Here is a 17,202-nt window from a genome sequence, read left to right as displayed (position 1 = left end):
AATTTTTATTTTTATTTCTATACTAACATGCATAAAGATTAGCCCTTTTATATTAATTTCTTGAATTTTTATATTTATTTCGATACTAGCATGCGTAAAGATAGATCGTCCAGCTATGCACTTGTTTATCTTCAGCCACGCAAAACGTGTCAGGAAATAAAAGTTATATTACTCAAATAAAAGTCTTGGACTTGAAATAGCGTAATTGACATCACGTTTTTAATTTTATATTTGCTATGAATTCAGCGGACTTAACGGATAAATTAATAGTGGGTGAGAAAACGATGGAATCCAATGCTTCTAAAATATTCCAATCCAAACGAAAATCAGAACTTCAAATTAAAAGTAGCAAAAAAATATGTTCCAAAGAATTACGACGTGGTTTTACTGAAGCTTCATTTGATGAAGCAGAATATTATTTTGAAAACCACTTACGAAAAGTATATCCATATTATTTTACATACACAACATTTTGTAAAGGTCGATGGGTAGGGAAACGTTTAATAGATGTATTTAGTCAAGAATTCCGTGCACATTCAAAAGAAGAATATGAAAAAAATATTACCTGTGGTAATATTAGAATAAATGGAAAAACTATAAGCTGCGACTATATATTCAAAGAAAATGATTGTGTTACTAATAAAGCTCATAGACACGAAATCGCAGTTGCTGCAGCTCCAATAAAAATTATTCATTCTAGTGATGATTTTCTGGTAGTTGATAAGCCACCTTCAATACCTGTGCATCCATGCGGTCGTTATCGTCATAATTGTCTTTTGTTTATCCTTGCAAAAGAACACAATTTAAAAGAATTGTACTCTGTGCATAGACTTGACCGATTGACATCAGGTCTACTAGTTTTTGCTAAAACTATTAAAAAATCACAAGAAGTTAACGAACAGATACGTGAACGAAAAGTCAAAAAAGAATATGTTTGTAGGGTTGAGGGCAAATTTCCTGATGGTCTTGTTCTGTGTAAAGAGCCCATTGAAGTCATCTCTCCTAAAATGGGTGTGAGTATAGTGAGCTCATCAGGAAAGGACTGTGAAACTGAATTTAGTAGATTAAGTTATAATGGCAAATCAAGTGTTGTACTTTGTAAGCCTTTAACTGGCCGAATGCATCAGATAAGGGTTCATCTTCAATATCTTGGCCATCCTATTGTTAATGATCCAATTTATAACCATGAACAGGCATTTGGCCTTCTAAAAGGAAAAAATGGTGAGACTGGTAAATCTCGTGAGCAATTATTGGAAGATCTCATGCAAACACATAATCTTCAGAAATGGCTTTTAGATGACTCTTCTGCTGAATTTCTATCTGAAGATGAATCACAGGGAGAAAAATTAAGTGAGCTTGAAAATAAAATAGCTGTTCGTGCTTTGGAATATTATATTAAAGCAGAAGGATTTGAAGATTTGGCCAAAAAGTATGCAAAGGACCCTGAAAAATTTTTAATGGACAGTGCTTGTGACTTGTGTCATCAGCGATATATGGATCCAGAACCAAAGGATTTAATTCTTTTTCTCCATGCTTTAAGGTACAGAGGTGATGGTTGGGAATTTGAAACTGAACTGCCAATTTGGGCTAGAGATGACTGGATGGAAAATTAAATATAAATCATTTATTGTAAATACTCTTATCCTTTTGCAGAATTTTACAATAAAATAGTACTTGTATCACTCTTTCAGTTATTTTTTATGTCATTATTTGTAGAGATTAGGTTAGATTATGTGGATATGGCAAACCAACCATGCAACTAGCCTGTTCACCCAAGTCAAATTACCAGTATTCAGTGATGTTTAACCATTAAGTTACTGGTGGGGTAAAATTGCAGAGCATTGTTTAATTTAGTGTATTTTACATATTTTCTAATGCATTTCAAATAAATATAAAAATTACTAAAATATGATGCTTCTTAGTGAAATAAAGCGAGTTTTACTTCTGATTTCCCATGGTTCAAGCTGATTTTGATCATTTATGGAGTGCTCATTTTAGAGAAGTGATTTTGAATATCAGTGTTTATTACAGTCTCAGAAATAGTAATGAACTTCAAAGATGTTTGTTACAGAATATGGCAGAAGAAGTAGGCAGTATACCAGTACTTCAACTATAGTTTTACAGGTGTAGTCCCATTCCAGTTTTGATGGCTACATCCCAACAGAGGCAGCGCTGATGCTAGATGATGCCTGATTCAGTCTCTATGGATTCAAAATTTTCCTGCCTGTTATCTTCCTAAATTCTAAAAATTTTGCTGTCCCTGAATTCTGTTGCCCACTGCCCCTGCTAAATTCTAAAGATTTTGCTATCTTTATGTTTTTTTTGCTTGGTGTTTCTCTAAATTCTAAAAATTTTGCAGTAATGCCAGCTGTAGTGCCAGCCCTGGACGACAGTATATGAGGTCTCACCCTTCTTTCCCAAACACCAGACCTCTTAAGAGGAATTCTAGCTCACCAGTATTTTAAATGCCCCCCAGACCTCTGTGGAGCGGTGTTGCAACACCAGGGTGCCTGAGCCTAGGCTCTAACCCTTGTAGAAAAGATCTTTGTAATTGCGAAAGTTGACATGGTTAACTGTCAATGAAGCATTTAATTGATACTTCTACTATTTGTTAATTTTATGCACTTTCATTTTACTTATATATATATTTTGTTATTATTCATTCATAATTAATTTAAGTTAAACTTTAGCTGCCTGTGTTACTTATAATATTGCAAGTGTCATTTAGTAGATTTTGGGAAGATAAGCTGTAAGGACTGGCACAGAAGCAGTGGAGCTGGTGATAAAATACATACATGGTAAGTTACAAGTTTTCACAGTCTGAACCCATTTGTAAATATTAAATATTAAATCAGAAAAACATGTACAAAAGATACAAACATTACAATTTACAGTTACATATACAGATACAGTAAACTAGGCAGAGACATTACATAAAAAGTGGTAGCACCTATAATCTGAGGGTACTTGGGTTACATGATGGTGCCATTTAGCTGGGCCAATGGCCTAGCCATATTATTAAGATCATTGTAGTCGTAGTTACATATTTTGATACTTGGATTGCTTAAAGTAGCCTGCTTTTCATGAAAATTTCTTGCTAGCTTGTAATAATGAGATCTTAGCTGCTCCATACAAAGCTCTTGGTGAATTCTATTACTTCGAACATACTAAGGAGCATTGATTATCTGCCTTAATGCAATATTCTGACATGCCTGCAGTCTCTGCCTATTAGTCTTTCTAGTGTGTGCCCAAACAGGGCTTGCATAACAGAGTAATAGTCTGAGAATGGACTTGTAAATAAGTAACTTATTATCTATGGATAACACACTGTTCCGAGTAATTAAGGGGTTGAGTAATGCTTTACAAACTCGGAACTTATTGATAGTAGATGTGATGTGTGGGGACCATGTGAGAGTATTATTGAGGGTTTGCTTGGCCCATGGAATATTCTTTAAATGCCCCCATGCCACACAGACAGTTTATATTTTAAGCATCCAGATCTTTTCCAGGATTTGAATCTGTGACCAATTATAACCAGCCTCACTATACCGATCAGGATGCGATTGTTTCCACAGGTGACAGGTGACAGCAGGGCCGGACACCCGGACGGCTTTCAAAGACTAATCGGGTATAGTCCGGGACCCACTCCATCTAGAGCATAACATGTTTACAACATAAAGTACCTAGAGTTGCATTACCTACACAACAGGAGAGCATTGCATGGCGACATAACATAGCTCAGCACAGACATAACATGGCATAGCATTCGAGGAGACATAGCATAGAATATAGTCATTGCATAGTGACATAACATATTTACAACATTAAATACACAACGTAATGTAACTTATATGACAGGTGGATACAGTATAGCAACATAACATAGATAAGCATAGATAAGACATAGCGACATAACATATTGTGGTTACATATTTACAACATACAATTCGCAGTGTGGCATGACCTATGCGACAGGTGGACATTGCATGATGACATATTATAGCTTAGCGTAGACATAACATGACACAGCATTAACATTGCACCATCATGTGACATAGCATAGAATAAGGATTACATAATAACAGCATTAAATACACAACATAACAACTACATGAAAGATGGGTATAGCGTAGCGACATACCATAGCATCTCATACACATAATATACATAGTAATGCAACATAACATATTGACATCACAGATTTACGACATAAAATGCACAGCGTCATATAGCCAGCACGGCATACAGAACATAGCCTTGCTTATGAACATAGCTTAGAGGCATATATATTGAAAAAACATTTTTATAATAAACAAAAAATATATATACAGTCAAAAGTCTTTAATTTGGACACCCATAATCCGGAATGATCTGTATCCGGACCTCAAAGCTAAAATCTTTCTGCGCATGCGCCGCGTTGACGCATGCGCATAGGCGTTTACGCGTGTACACAAGACCTTTACGACTGCGCACATGCGTGTGCACAAGCGCAGAATACGTTTTCACGTGTGCGTTTAATGTATAACGGACGGTATAAGCTAAAATTATCTAATTATCTATTTCAGTTAATGTTGATGATTGCGTTGTTCCTTAATCTTCGAATTGGATCCGGCTTATTATTTTTTTCAGACTGTAAGAGCAATTTTATAAAAGTAAGCTTGAACTTTCGATTATGTCAAATAGAATTTCCGATGCTGCAGCTCCCAAAGGATCTACAAAACGAAAGTATGTTTTGATGTCTATCAAACAAAAAGTGGAATTGCTACAAAAAATAGATAAAGGCATATCCTTTGTTTAGCTAACCGTTCCGAAATCTGTTTATCAATTTCATGCTGCTCTGTGTGTGGGGGGGGACGTCACGGCACGCAATGAACTGGAAGTTGATCTGTCAGCAATATCGTTATCTTCAGGGCAGATGTTTTTATTTTATTCGGCTTATAATTCCTTATTAAATGTAGTATTTCATCTCGATGTACTCTGTCTTTGATATGATTTAAATCAAATTCCTCGTCATTATAAATTCCACGAATACAAATCAAATAGTTTTCTGGTTGCAATTTTCTAATTTCGACTATGCGTAATGTATGCTTTACGCATGCACGCGTTAAAAGAAATGTTTAATAAAGTAAACAAATAAATATTAAGCTTCTTTTTTTGTAAATTTTGATACCCTTTAGATCATAATTGCTCATTATTTTATAAATTACGGTTTCATATTTTTAGTTTTATAATTTCTGCATGCCATCTTACCAGATTTAAACTGATGATCTATAATCCGGAATCGCCCAAGTCCCGACGAGTCCGGATTAAAGACTTTTGACTGTATATATATATATATATAAACAGCATAACATGACCTGTACAGCAGGTGGGCATAGCATAGCATAGGCAAATGTGATTGAACATAGCATAGCATATTGTCATAATATACATGGCCTACACTACATTGCATACAGAAACATGACTTTTTGTGAATTAGTACAAAAAGACAAAAACAGGATGTCAAGCAGCACATATGTAGTGATACCAGGCATATAAATATAGACTTACTAAGCGAATATTTTGCTGCACATAACTTAGCTCACTACTTGGAGCTTCTTAGACATCATTCTGCTTGACACAGCTCTTGTCCAAGCGCTTCGAGATTATCCATTATACATTTAATTTTATTTGTAAGTGCTGGTTAAATACAGCCAGTCCTATTGTTTCCACAATAGGACTGGCTGTATTTAATTCTGCTTTCTGAACATTCATTATAATTTACAAATAATGCATGAATATTAAATTGTTGAACATGGCCCATATAGTAATGGTGTTATTAATATGGTAATAAAATCTTTTGTATATATATATGAATAATTTAGAGTTAATATTTGCTAATATATCGTGTTGATTTTGATAGAGAACAAAAGTATTACAGATATTTATTATGAAAAATTATGAAATTAACATAACATTTCACACTGATGTTCTCATATGTTATATTTCAGTTTTAATAAAAATATTTTATAAAAATTGGTCTCAATTTCAATAGTTTCATCTGTGACTAATGCATGATTATTAAACACAGAAGTTATATCTTTGACCTTCATAACTTTTAAGATGCTTATGTTTGAAAGGAAGGGGGTAATGGAAAATCTGTAAGAGCTATTCAGAGTTTCGTTATATGGGTAATTATTTTGTATGTATTCCATGTATAGTTTTACCACAGAATTCGTATACAAATTAATTAAATCTGACAAACAAACAGTTTTATATTATGAGTAAAATTGTATTAATTTGTAGATAACTTCAAATTACACTCATGTCCATAAATTAAGGATAATGCAAAATCAGGCAAAGGAAGAGTTAGAAGAAAAACAAATTTGACTTATTTGTAAAGCTTATTTATTAAACAAAAGGTAAAGAGCAGAAAAAGATGCTATATGTTTGATATTATTAAAAAAATTAGCGATTTTTTCTCCCTGGAGCAAATTACAAAAAACACCTATTTACAAAAAACCAATATTACATGGTTGGTATGATTGTTAATACATTGTATGTCTCCCAGACGATGCAGTACAGTCCGTACAACGCCTAGGCATGCTGAGTATCAAATTATCGATCTGATCTTGGGGGATATTACACCACTCAAAAAGCAATGCTCTCCGAAGTTCCGGTAAACATGTAGGAGGAGGTTGATGGGCTGCAACTCGTCGGCCAAGTATGTCCCACACATGCTCTACTGGATTCAAGTCCGGTGAGAATGCTGGCCAGTCCAAACGGGTGATATCCTCCGATTGTAGGCATTCGCTTACGATGTTTGCACGATGAGGATGGGCGTTGTCATTCATAAACACAAATTGTGCGCCCATGGCGCCCCGAAACAAACGTACATGTTTTTCCAGAATGACGTCCCAATAGATTTGGCTTGTCATGGTTCCAATTTGAACATGCAGGTCAGTTCTGGAATCCAGAATAATTCTACCCCAAACGAGCACTCCTGCACCACCGTAACGGTGTCGTTCAATGATGTTTTCTTGGTAGTAACGGGTACCTAGAGCTCTCCATATGAAAGTCCGGCGAGAATCAGACTGCAAGCTAAACCTGAACTTGTCAGAAAACATCACACAAGCCCACTGTTGCGGTATCCACAATGCATGTTCTCTACTCCAGGCTAACCGCAGGCGACAGTGAGTTGTAGTAAGTGGAACGCATCTGGCAGGTCTATGAGCATATAGACCAACTGCCCTAAGCTTCTGTACACGGTCTGCCTTGAAATTGTCATACCAGTGCCTTAAGAGAGCTGACGAGACAAGTCTGAGGCTGTGCTCCGCCTGTTTCTTTGGGCAGTAATTGCCAAATACCGGTCCTCATTCGGCATTGTAAATCTGGGGCGACCTGTGCTGTAACGTCTACTCAGATTACCATCATCTTGGAATCATTGCCAAAGCCTGGAGATGAAACTCTGGGCAATTCCAAGTTCGTCTGATACTTCGAGTTGGGTACGCCCACATTCCAGACGGCCGATAATTCTACCACGTAAAAAATCATCCAAATGCGTCCTTTGTGTCATAACTATTCGGTTATTGCACTGAAATGCTTATAAAGCGCCTGTGAACAGTTTTACTTCTTTGTCTGTATTCCTTATATATCACACTCTTACACTCTCGTCATTGTGACTTACCATCAGTGTCATCTGGTTACTTCCTGAAATTTGCATATGATTCTTGAAGATGTGTGTAGTGATTTTACAGGTGATATATTTATTTTAGAGTTTGCTTTCCGCGTGACTCCGAATTTTCCTTAATTTATGGACATGAGTGTAATATACCTTATTTGACGGCATATTAGACGCACTTTTTTTCCTAAATTTGGTCTCAAAAAAGTTACCTGCGTCTTATACGTGAAGGTAATTGCATTCAATAATTGTTTATTTGGCTTTACGAAACGTGAGAACTAAAAGAAACCACGCTCTTAAAACTCTTTTTCCTTGTGTGTGGCCTTCTAAAAATAAGGGTGCGTCTTATATGCCGTCAAATACAGTAATTTTCTTTAAGTGCCATTTAACAAAATCCTGAAGTCACATATATTAGAGTCAGTAATTTTGTGTTTTATTAATGAGATTATGGTTATTAATATCCACGCTATTAAATTATTAATACTGCCAGGGTTTGGGAAATATTTTTTAGTCATTTTAAATCTTTATATATATATATATATATATATATATATTGAACTCTATCAATCTGCCAAGCTAAAAATGACAATTTTAACTCTTTCACTTCATGTGCACTGTGTTCTTTTGTCCCAATTTACTTTCAGTCATGAATTCAAAAACCTTTGGCTCTTGATTTATGCAAGCGTTATAATACACTGCCATCGGAACATTCACTTAAATCTCATTCAAACTTTAGGGAAATTTAATATATTTTTCAATCATTGTGTAAATTCTTCTCTATCGTAATTATTATATCAAAATGCAAACAAAATGTTCAATATTTTATAAAAATATTTAAGACTTTTAATTTCTTTCAGATGTTAGTAGCAGACATATTAAACTTTATGTGCTTACAGTTGGTTGGTAGTACCTGCAGTTGACAGCAGTATAAGATTTGAAGAGAAAAAATTATATTTTGCATTATATTGTCAATAATATAGTTGCTAAAATCTATGATTATAAAGGGGTAAACAAAAGCTGAACTTGCTATATAGCAAAGTAATTTATTAAAAAGCAGTGAGAATATGAGTGAAATTTAAGTCTTACTGTAAACTTTTCTTTTGCAGACAATTAAAAAAATTCACAAGTTGATTTGTTGAGACAAGTCGTAGTTATGAGTGCTTGATGATCTTTTATTATGAATGAAATGTGATTGAGAAATAAACATATTAGCAAAACTAAATCTTGCCTATTCCTGAAAATAGACCACTGTTTTACCAATAGCAGTTACTTATTTCTTATGAGTGTTAAATATTATAAAGGAGGATGAATTTTTAAAGACTTATTAGAATATAAATTATCACTGAACATTAGTAGTTTGACTACAGTTCAAAATCCCAACAAGTGGCTTAATTATGTGTGCACATTCATGATTTTCCCCATACACAACTGCATGAGGCAGTTTACCTCATAAAGGCATCCGTGCGTTCTCAGATGGATGATTTTATATGTGACACAGCCCAGACTTGAGCTAGGGTTCTTCCATATTTTTACATGCTGAGCTCAAAAGTTTTGCCATCACCAGCTTAGGCAGATAGCCTTGCATGTTTTGTTATAACTGATTAAACAAAACAAACATCACCTTAAAAGTAAACTCTAATAATTTTCAAGTATCCTGAAAATAAAATCGGATATAAAGGAATGTTTAATTTTTATGCAGCATAATATGACACTTAATTCTTTCTTTAATTTTTTAACTAAGCTGCTTTCTCAAGTTCAAGTAAAATTTCTGGGTCTACAGTTTTGGATACTTAATATTTGCTACCAAGGATTAAGAAAAAGTGCTTTGCTTTAAAAATATGAGTTACATTCTATATTTACGTTAATGCCTGTTTGCCCTTAGTTCCTTAACTATATAAAATTATTTTTGCCAATTGATTTTTTTTCATTTTAAAACAATTTACGATAATTTGATCTAGTATATTTTATTAAATTTGAGACATCTTAGTTTTCTGTTCAAAAACTAAGTAGTACCATTGTGAATACTTAGAACACTGGCCTCAATGTGGCAGGCTGCATAGGGGACCCGAAGCAATTTTAGGCAGCCAGCAAAGACATTTTGATTATTATTTGTCATATAAATAGTTTTGCAAACATTTCACTATTTTAATTTATTTGAAGTTTGAGTTTATATTATTTCCATTACCATTAAAATCAAACTTAAATAACGTTCCAGAAAATCCATAAATACCCCACAAAAGTCTTTGTACTCTTTAAAGAAATCTGCATATATTAGTAAATATTGTTGTATTTCTGTCAGTATATTGTAAGATATCCTGCAGTTTTTATGTTGTCCCTTCATACTCTAACCTGTAATTCTCTCTAAATGCTTTCTATTGGATTTTAATCTTGTGACTGAGGTGGTGTTTTTAGAATTTGTGGATAATTATAGACACACTAAAGGCAAATGTTGAGGGCCATATGCTTAGGATCGTTATCCTGATTTAAAAAAAAAAAAAAAAAAAAAAAAAAAAAGAAGATATTTTTAATATCTATATTTTGGGAGGATAATTTTAAATTAGCTTTTGAAATTTTAAATAAAGAGCATGGTTCATTATGCAACCAATAAATACTAAATTACCTAATCCTGATACTGGCATGCCCCTCGCACATCTCCACCGCCATGCTTTATTCTACCAACTAAGGTCTTCAGATTAATTCCTCATTTTTACATTTCTATAAAATTAGATGCATATCGGAACCCAAAATGTTAAATTTGCTTTCATATGAAAATAAGACATGATTCCAATACACTTTCGGCTTATTTACCATTGATTTTGCAAAGGAAAGGATAAGCTTTCTATTTTTTCACTTACCAAAGATTTTCTTCGAGCAGAGCACCTATGTAATTCAGCTGATCTGAGTATTCATCCAACAGTTTCAGGAAAAATTGAAGTAGAAAATTTGTAAAGTAAATTCTATGGAAATCTTTCACTCAAACATGCATTCAGCACTCAAACATGGATTTTTCACAAATTTTCTAACTATAAATCTCTGATCACGTTGAATTTATTTTCCCTCGACCATGTCATCTTACTTCATTTTCGATCTGATTTTCTTTTTAAAAGCATTTTATCACATACTGCAGTGTAGAATGGGATAAATTTACTAATTTAGCAATATCCTGGATCTATTTCCCATCCTTCTGATGAAAAATGATCAATTTCCGAGTCATATTTCTTGTTTCCTTACGACAACGACAAATTTTCAGATATAAATTAAATTATAACGAAGTAAGCAAGCAAAGAATAAAGCCAAACAAATTTTTGAATGTAATGAAAAAAAAAAAGTGTCCGACTATAGTTTTTTTTTATGAAATTTTACAAAAATGTTTCGGTGTACGATTTCTTTGTGGTGCGTTTTATCTACGACTCCTTACATTTTCAATTTTAGAAAAAGAAAATTGGTCAGTATTAAAAAAGAAAAGTTTGTCTTTATTCAAAATTGCATGGAGATGATATGAAAAATGTTAGGCTTTATATTTGAATTTAATTCCTAGCCTACCACTTTTTCTACAAATTCTTAAAGTGTCCGAACACTTCTGGGAGGCATTGTATGTGAACAGCTTTTCTCCACAATTGAATATTGATAAGAAAAGAATCCGATTGACCAACGAGTACGACAATCAATGATAGAAGATAATTCTAATAATTTCTCTCCAAGGCTACAAACTTTATCAGAACTGAAACACCAGCAAGTGTCAAGACATAGTAAGAAATAAAGAAGTTTATAATTATTTTTATTTATGCTCAAAGAAAAATTTAATTAATAAGAGAAAGTGAATAGTTGTCATTATTTATTCTTTAAATTTGTCTCACATGGAAAAGTTTCTCAGAAAATTTTTATAATTTATTTATTTTAGTTTAAATGAAATTATTTACTGACTAATCTAACATGTTAGAATTATTTGAAAGCTAAATTGGTCTAAGAATTTAGTATTTAGCTGTGAATATACTTAAATTACAAAGTGTAATAAGAAAAATGTCTTGCAGGTATCAGATTTCTAACAGAAAATAAATATAAATCTCAGTATTTTTATTCATGATCATGTTATTGTTTGTTATATCTTAATAAATATTGAGTGAAATTTATTTAAAAAAATTTTGTATTTTCTTAGCAAAACATTCTATCGTACAAAAAAGGAGGGAAGGTAAAAAATCTCGTTTTCAGATCATGCATGCAGCTCACATGCAATCCGAGTTTGAGACTGCTGACTTAGAATAAACAGGAATGGTTCGCTCTTAATTTGCACTTTAGGATGACTCATAATTTAAATTTCCATAATTCTCATTGGTTTACATCTGATTGTTATTTCAACTTACAGGCTATGTGTCTTGCTTCCAAGTTTTGAAATGTGTAAATATAATAGGATTTTTCTAGGTTTAGCATAGACAGAAAAGGACTTACATTCCAAACTTTTACTGAGTGATCTAATAATTATGTTCTCTTTCACAGAATTCATTACAATTCAGAAACATATTTTTATACAGATGTGCTTTTCATGTGTAACAATGTTTCATAATTTTACCGCTAATGTCTTAAGTGATAGAGTGCTAATTGTTAGTTGAGTTTTTATTTTCAACTTATAAGTTTAATTGTGTTTAAATTTAGTTTTTAGTTATAATTTCAGTTATAAGTTTTCTTTGGGCAAATAAACATAAACTACTTTGCCTCTGAAAATACTTCACAAAAAGAACTCTCTCTAAAGACAGATAGTCCAATCAAATTCATTGATGGCCCACCAGTGGCCTAGCGGTAAAGTTGCTGAACACTGGTAGTTCAGTCCGAAATTCGAATCCTGCGAACGGGCTGGCTGCATGGGCATTTTCATGGTTTTTCGCATGTGTAACGTCGATACGAGCCAGTTTCCCTTATAAAGTTCTCCACGAAGGCATTCCTCTCCTTACGCGGATAGCCCTCAAGGCTTTGCCATAATCACACACATACACAAATTCATTGATACAGCTAATACTTGGTTAATACTGTGCAGTCTGCATAAAATCAGAATTACTTCATTATGCTTCATGGTAAAAATGTATAGGATTCAAAATTCTTCATGAAGTTTTTATTTGCAAACATAACCTGCCCCCTCCCCCTTTTTTTTATTTAACTCAAGTTTCTTAGCACAGACATGTTAATTCATGTAACAAAATCAAATCTGGAATTAAAACTGAGTATACATAATTTACCCATCAGTGCTGTATTTTATTCTCGTTCATTACAGGAACTGATATTTATTAACTCCAATATCAATTAAGAAGCTAATAATAATAAAAAGTATGTACATGTTGGTAATATAAATTTATCACAATTCTATACAAGAATATTCCATTACGGAAGATATTAAAAACACTTTTATGAAGAAAACTTTATTCAGAATTCATGAAATAATTAATGAACTAAAAATGGAGAAACAATTTATCAGTTTAATGGGAAAAAGAAATTGTAGGGTTTTACTTTATTCTACTAGCAATTATTTTTACTTTTAAGACAGCTTTCCTTTCCTCACTTTCTTACTTATACATTCCTACCAGAATGAGTTTTCAGTTTTACACTTTATGCAAAATAAGAAGAAAAACAACTATTTAAGCTGAGGTCTAAGGTACTTAGAAACCCGGTGGCGCAGTGGATAGCGCATTGCGCAGCAGCACCACAGGTCCAGGGTTCGATCCCTGGGCTGGGCAAGGTCAGCCTTTCATCCCTTGATTTCCATCCTTTGGGTCAATAAAATGAGTACCAAGTTCGCTTGGGGACTAAACACTGGGGGTCCTACGACCCCCCAAGCTGACCACTTGTTCAGGGTATACGTTTATGTACCCCGGGGCCCACGGCCAAGAAAGCAGATTTCGGGGCACTGCTGGCATTGGCCAGTTCGGGCTGTTACACCACTGAGTTTTTAGTTCTAAGGTACTTAAGAAAACTAGAGAAAGCATGTTCTGCCTTTTGCCCATGTTGTTGCACCAGTGTTAATTTTCTTATTCCCCCTGTCTTTGCACCTGCATTGCAACAGTTAAAAGGGAAAGGTTCGGCCGACGATTTTTAAATAGGAGCCAACTATGCAGTAACAACTCTATGCAGCTTAGGCTGTTTAGTTCTATTTAGTCTAATTTTACATGGCGCACCAGCAACCGAGCGGTAACGTCGCTGAACATTGGTAGTTCGGTCCGAGGTTCGAATCCCGCAAACGGGCTGGCTGTATGGGCGTTTTCGTGGTTTTCCTCATGTGTAACGTGTATACGAGCCAGTTTCCCTTAGAAAGTCCTCCACTAAGGCATCCCTCCCCTTAGGCAGATAGCCCCCATGTGCTTTGCCATAATTAAATACACAATCTAATTTTACATTTTCTATTTTAAGTTCAAACCAAAAGTGAATTGAATTAGAATAATTAATATTTTAACCCTTCTTTAGAGTTGTTACTTATGCAACAAGAACTTAGTGAACAGCTGCTCACATTTCACCGTTAAATTCGAATAGAAGACTTAGAACAGGATGTCATTACACGACGAATGCAAGATGCTTCATATAACAAACAACTCTCATCTGAAAAAACAATGACTATACAAGATAGGATTTGCATGAGTACAGCACAACATTCACGTAGCATTCTTCCCAATGCAGGAAGATATGGAATCAAAGTATCCATTGAGCAGCAAAGTGTCAATTCAATGGAAACTTGCTGCGATCTCTGCAGTGGACTCTTCTTTCCAGGAGAAAGGAACACAAGAGGAAACTATGTGCACTGCTGTCATAATGGGAAAATTGTTGAACTGAAAGAAGATATCCAGAAGAATGGGAACCACCAATTTTCTCAACTTCTTTTGCTAACCATAGGTACCTTAATTCTTCTTAGTTTTGCTTTCATGGGTGCCAATATAGAAATGCCTGCAAGTTCAGGTCAATATTGTTTTAGAATTCATGATGCCATATATCATTGACTAAACCACATAGTTTTAAGAAATGTGAATCCATATGCAAAAGCCTACAAGATACTAAAAAAGATCTGAAGAAGGAACTCTACGAAAACAAAGCACTGAAACTGCTGCTACTATCCATATGTTAATCAAAGGAGAAAGTGTTGTTACATGTGAGCAGAGAGAACATTACAACGGTCCAAAAGAAAATGAAGTTGCAGTTGTTTTCAAGAGTGCAGATGGCCTCCATCAAACAAAAATATTGTAATAAATACAAGAGGTGTTGGTCTCATTAATATCAGTACTTTTAAGCCTAACTTGGAACCAATAACGTACGTAATTTTCTTTCTTCATGATGATGAATGATTCACAGTTAAACAACAGTACACAGAGTAGTAGTTTTATTGTCACAGAGTGTCTCTATGACAACATTGGTACAACTGTATTTTGTATGGCCGAAAATTGTTAATGAAGCCAAAATAAAGCTAAGCTTCTTTTCAGATGTACAAAGAACTTCTAAATTTTGCTTTAGCTGCAACCCACTTATTTGGTAGGTTTGTCCGCTAGTAAAATATAAAATTTGTAACTTGACATTAAAATTTATGCATTTTAACTGCAATTAAAAAATTCATGTATTTGATTTCAGAATATCTTGGATCATGTGCTTGTATTCTCTTCATTTCTACTAATACATTACTATTAGATTTTTATTTTTCAAGTAAGCTTTGTGCTACAGAACTCCTAAATTTTTAGTCCTTCATGTTACTTTATCCTGCTAAGAGCAATGTATACTTTACATTTTACAAATAATTTCTTTCTTAGATAAATCAAGACATCTGGCATGCATTCAATTTGACATCTGGCCATTCAAGCAGTTTGTTTTAAAAAATAATCTAGAAAGACACCTAACTAATATTTTTTATCGTTCTTGTTTTCAAGGGGGGTGAAATGTTTGCTTCATAACTTGTGAAAACTCCAAGTCTTTAAAACAGATAAATTTTTTAATGTTAGAATTTTAAGGTCTTATAAAAGAATATAATTTTACATCTCACAATAAAATTAATAATAAAGTTCACAATAAAACAGCTTTGAAAATGAAATACTGAGAAAAATGTTTATAAATTTATAAGCTGTGAAAAATTCAAAATGTCATGGCAGATTTCATTACAAATAATTTTAAATGCTAATGCTTTAAGGATTGTTTAACTCTTGTTTCCGAGGTTAATAAAACATTTTTTTTTTTTTTTTTTTTTTTTTTGTTTGTAAGTTTCTGAGGTTTGCTATTAATGAATTAATAACAAGTGCAAAATCTCTCTATAGAGAGAGAGGGCAGAAATATTATTTATAAAATTGCAGGACTTCTATGAGTAAGCTTAATTTCTTTGGAAGTAATTATTTCTAGAAAGATTAATAATTAAATTAATATTAAAGTTATACAGGAGCAAGAGAACTATACTGTAACGTATATTTACATCGCAAGTTCAGAACTCTAAGTGAACTACAATCACATGATGGTAAAATTTCAACTTCCTCCATCTTCTCCATTTTTAGATGTTGAAATTTGAAAACAACACATGTCAAATACTTAAAAAAACTGAGTGATTATCAAAAATTCTTCAGAAAATGAGAAATTACATTAAAAGCTTGACTACTGGAAAAAGTTAAAATTCTGGATAGTTAAGTGCAGGAAAGCCGAAGAAATTTCTACTCTAAAGTTACAAAAAAAGTCATCTTATTTGCTATCAACTTGAATATCAAATGCCTAAAATTTATGATCTACTACACATATAATGTACCATGAACAGAAAATGTTATGCAATCTCACTGTATGATGGGCAAGGTTAAAGAATTTTATATCCAAATTCTTTATAGTAAGTAACAATTGTAATATACTAAAAAAAGAGCAACAATATGTTTTTGAATAAAAAGAAGATATGTAAATTAAACAAAATACAAACTATCAGAAATGTAGTGATCTGATTTCAGTCTCGCTCTCAACCTCGTTAAAGAAATTATCTTAACTTCAAGTTTTACCCAATTTTAGATTTGTCTGTTATAAATGCTCTACATAACTCAGTGAATCAGGGTTTATGGATAAAAGTAGGTCTCCTAGCCTCTTTTATCCATTAACACTGATTCACTGAGTTAATTTTACACAAATTCAAGCTATGTTCTTGATAAAAAAAAAAGTTTAAAATGTTTTTTGTTCTAAATCAACATTATATGACATTTTAAGTCTCTCAATATAAACTTTCTAGGTAATATCTTAAGTGGGAGGCATGGCCAATAAAAAAGAAACACAGTAAGCCCGTGTCCAATTCCAAAATTTCTATGGAGGTGAGGAGGAGTTTTTTAAAAATGACAGGATGTACCAGCTTTGTCATACAGATGACCTACCTCTATCCTCTTTCAATGATGAAAACCAATAAGGGGACACACTTTCCTTAGAAATGCTTTTGTTGTTTACAACCATATGCTTTCAAATAACCAATAAAACCACGATAAACATCTTATGATTTTGTGCTGTGAAGTCATGCTTGTTTATTACTGATTCTAAATCACACCATTAGCCAACAGTGCTTTAACACGGCT

The 17,202-nt window shown here is 33.3% G+C and overlaps 1 protein-coding gene across 1 annotated transcript; it reads left to right on the top strand.

Moving 5' to 3' along the window:
• The first annotated feature begins 100 nt into the window (after positions 1-100).
• LOC118201830 (pseudouridylate synthase RPUSD2-like) lies at positions 101-1,685 on the top strand. The gene has a single exon (XM_035373988.2). The coding sequence runs from the start codon at positions 237-239 to the stop codon at positions 1,611-1,613; it is 1,377 nt and encodes a 458-aa protein (XP_035229879.1). The 5' UTR covers positions 101-236; the 3' UTR covers positions 1,614-1,685.
• Positions 1,686-17,202: the final 15,517 nt, after the last annotated feature.

This window comes from Stegodyphus dumicola, chromosome 10 (genome assembly GCF_044657685.1).
Source record: "Stegodyphus dumicola isolate Sdum_Otavi_A_Nest chromosome 10, ASM4465768v1".
In the NCBI taxonomy this organism is placed as follows: domain Eukaryota; kingdom Metazoa; phylum Arthropoda; class Arachnida; order Araneae; family Eresidae; genus Stegodyphus; species Stegodyphus dumicola.
This window is presented reverse-complemented; position numbering and strand designations above follow the sequence as displayed.

What these genes read in the sequence shown, in the direction of transcription:
- LOC118201830 (XM_035373988.2), top strand. Translation starts at nt 237, where the DNA reads ATGAATTCAGCGGACTTAACGGATAAATTAATAGTGGGTGAGAAAACG.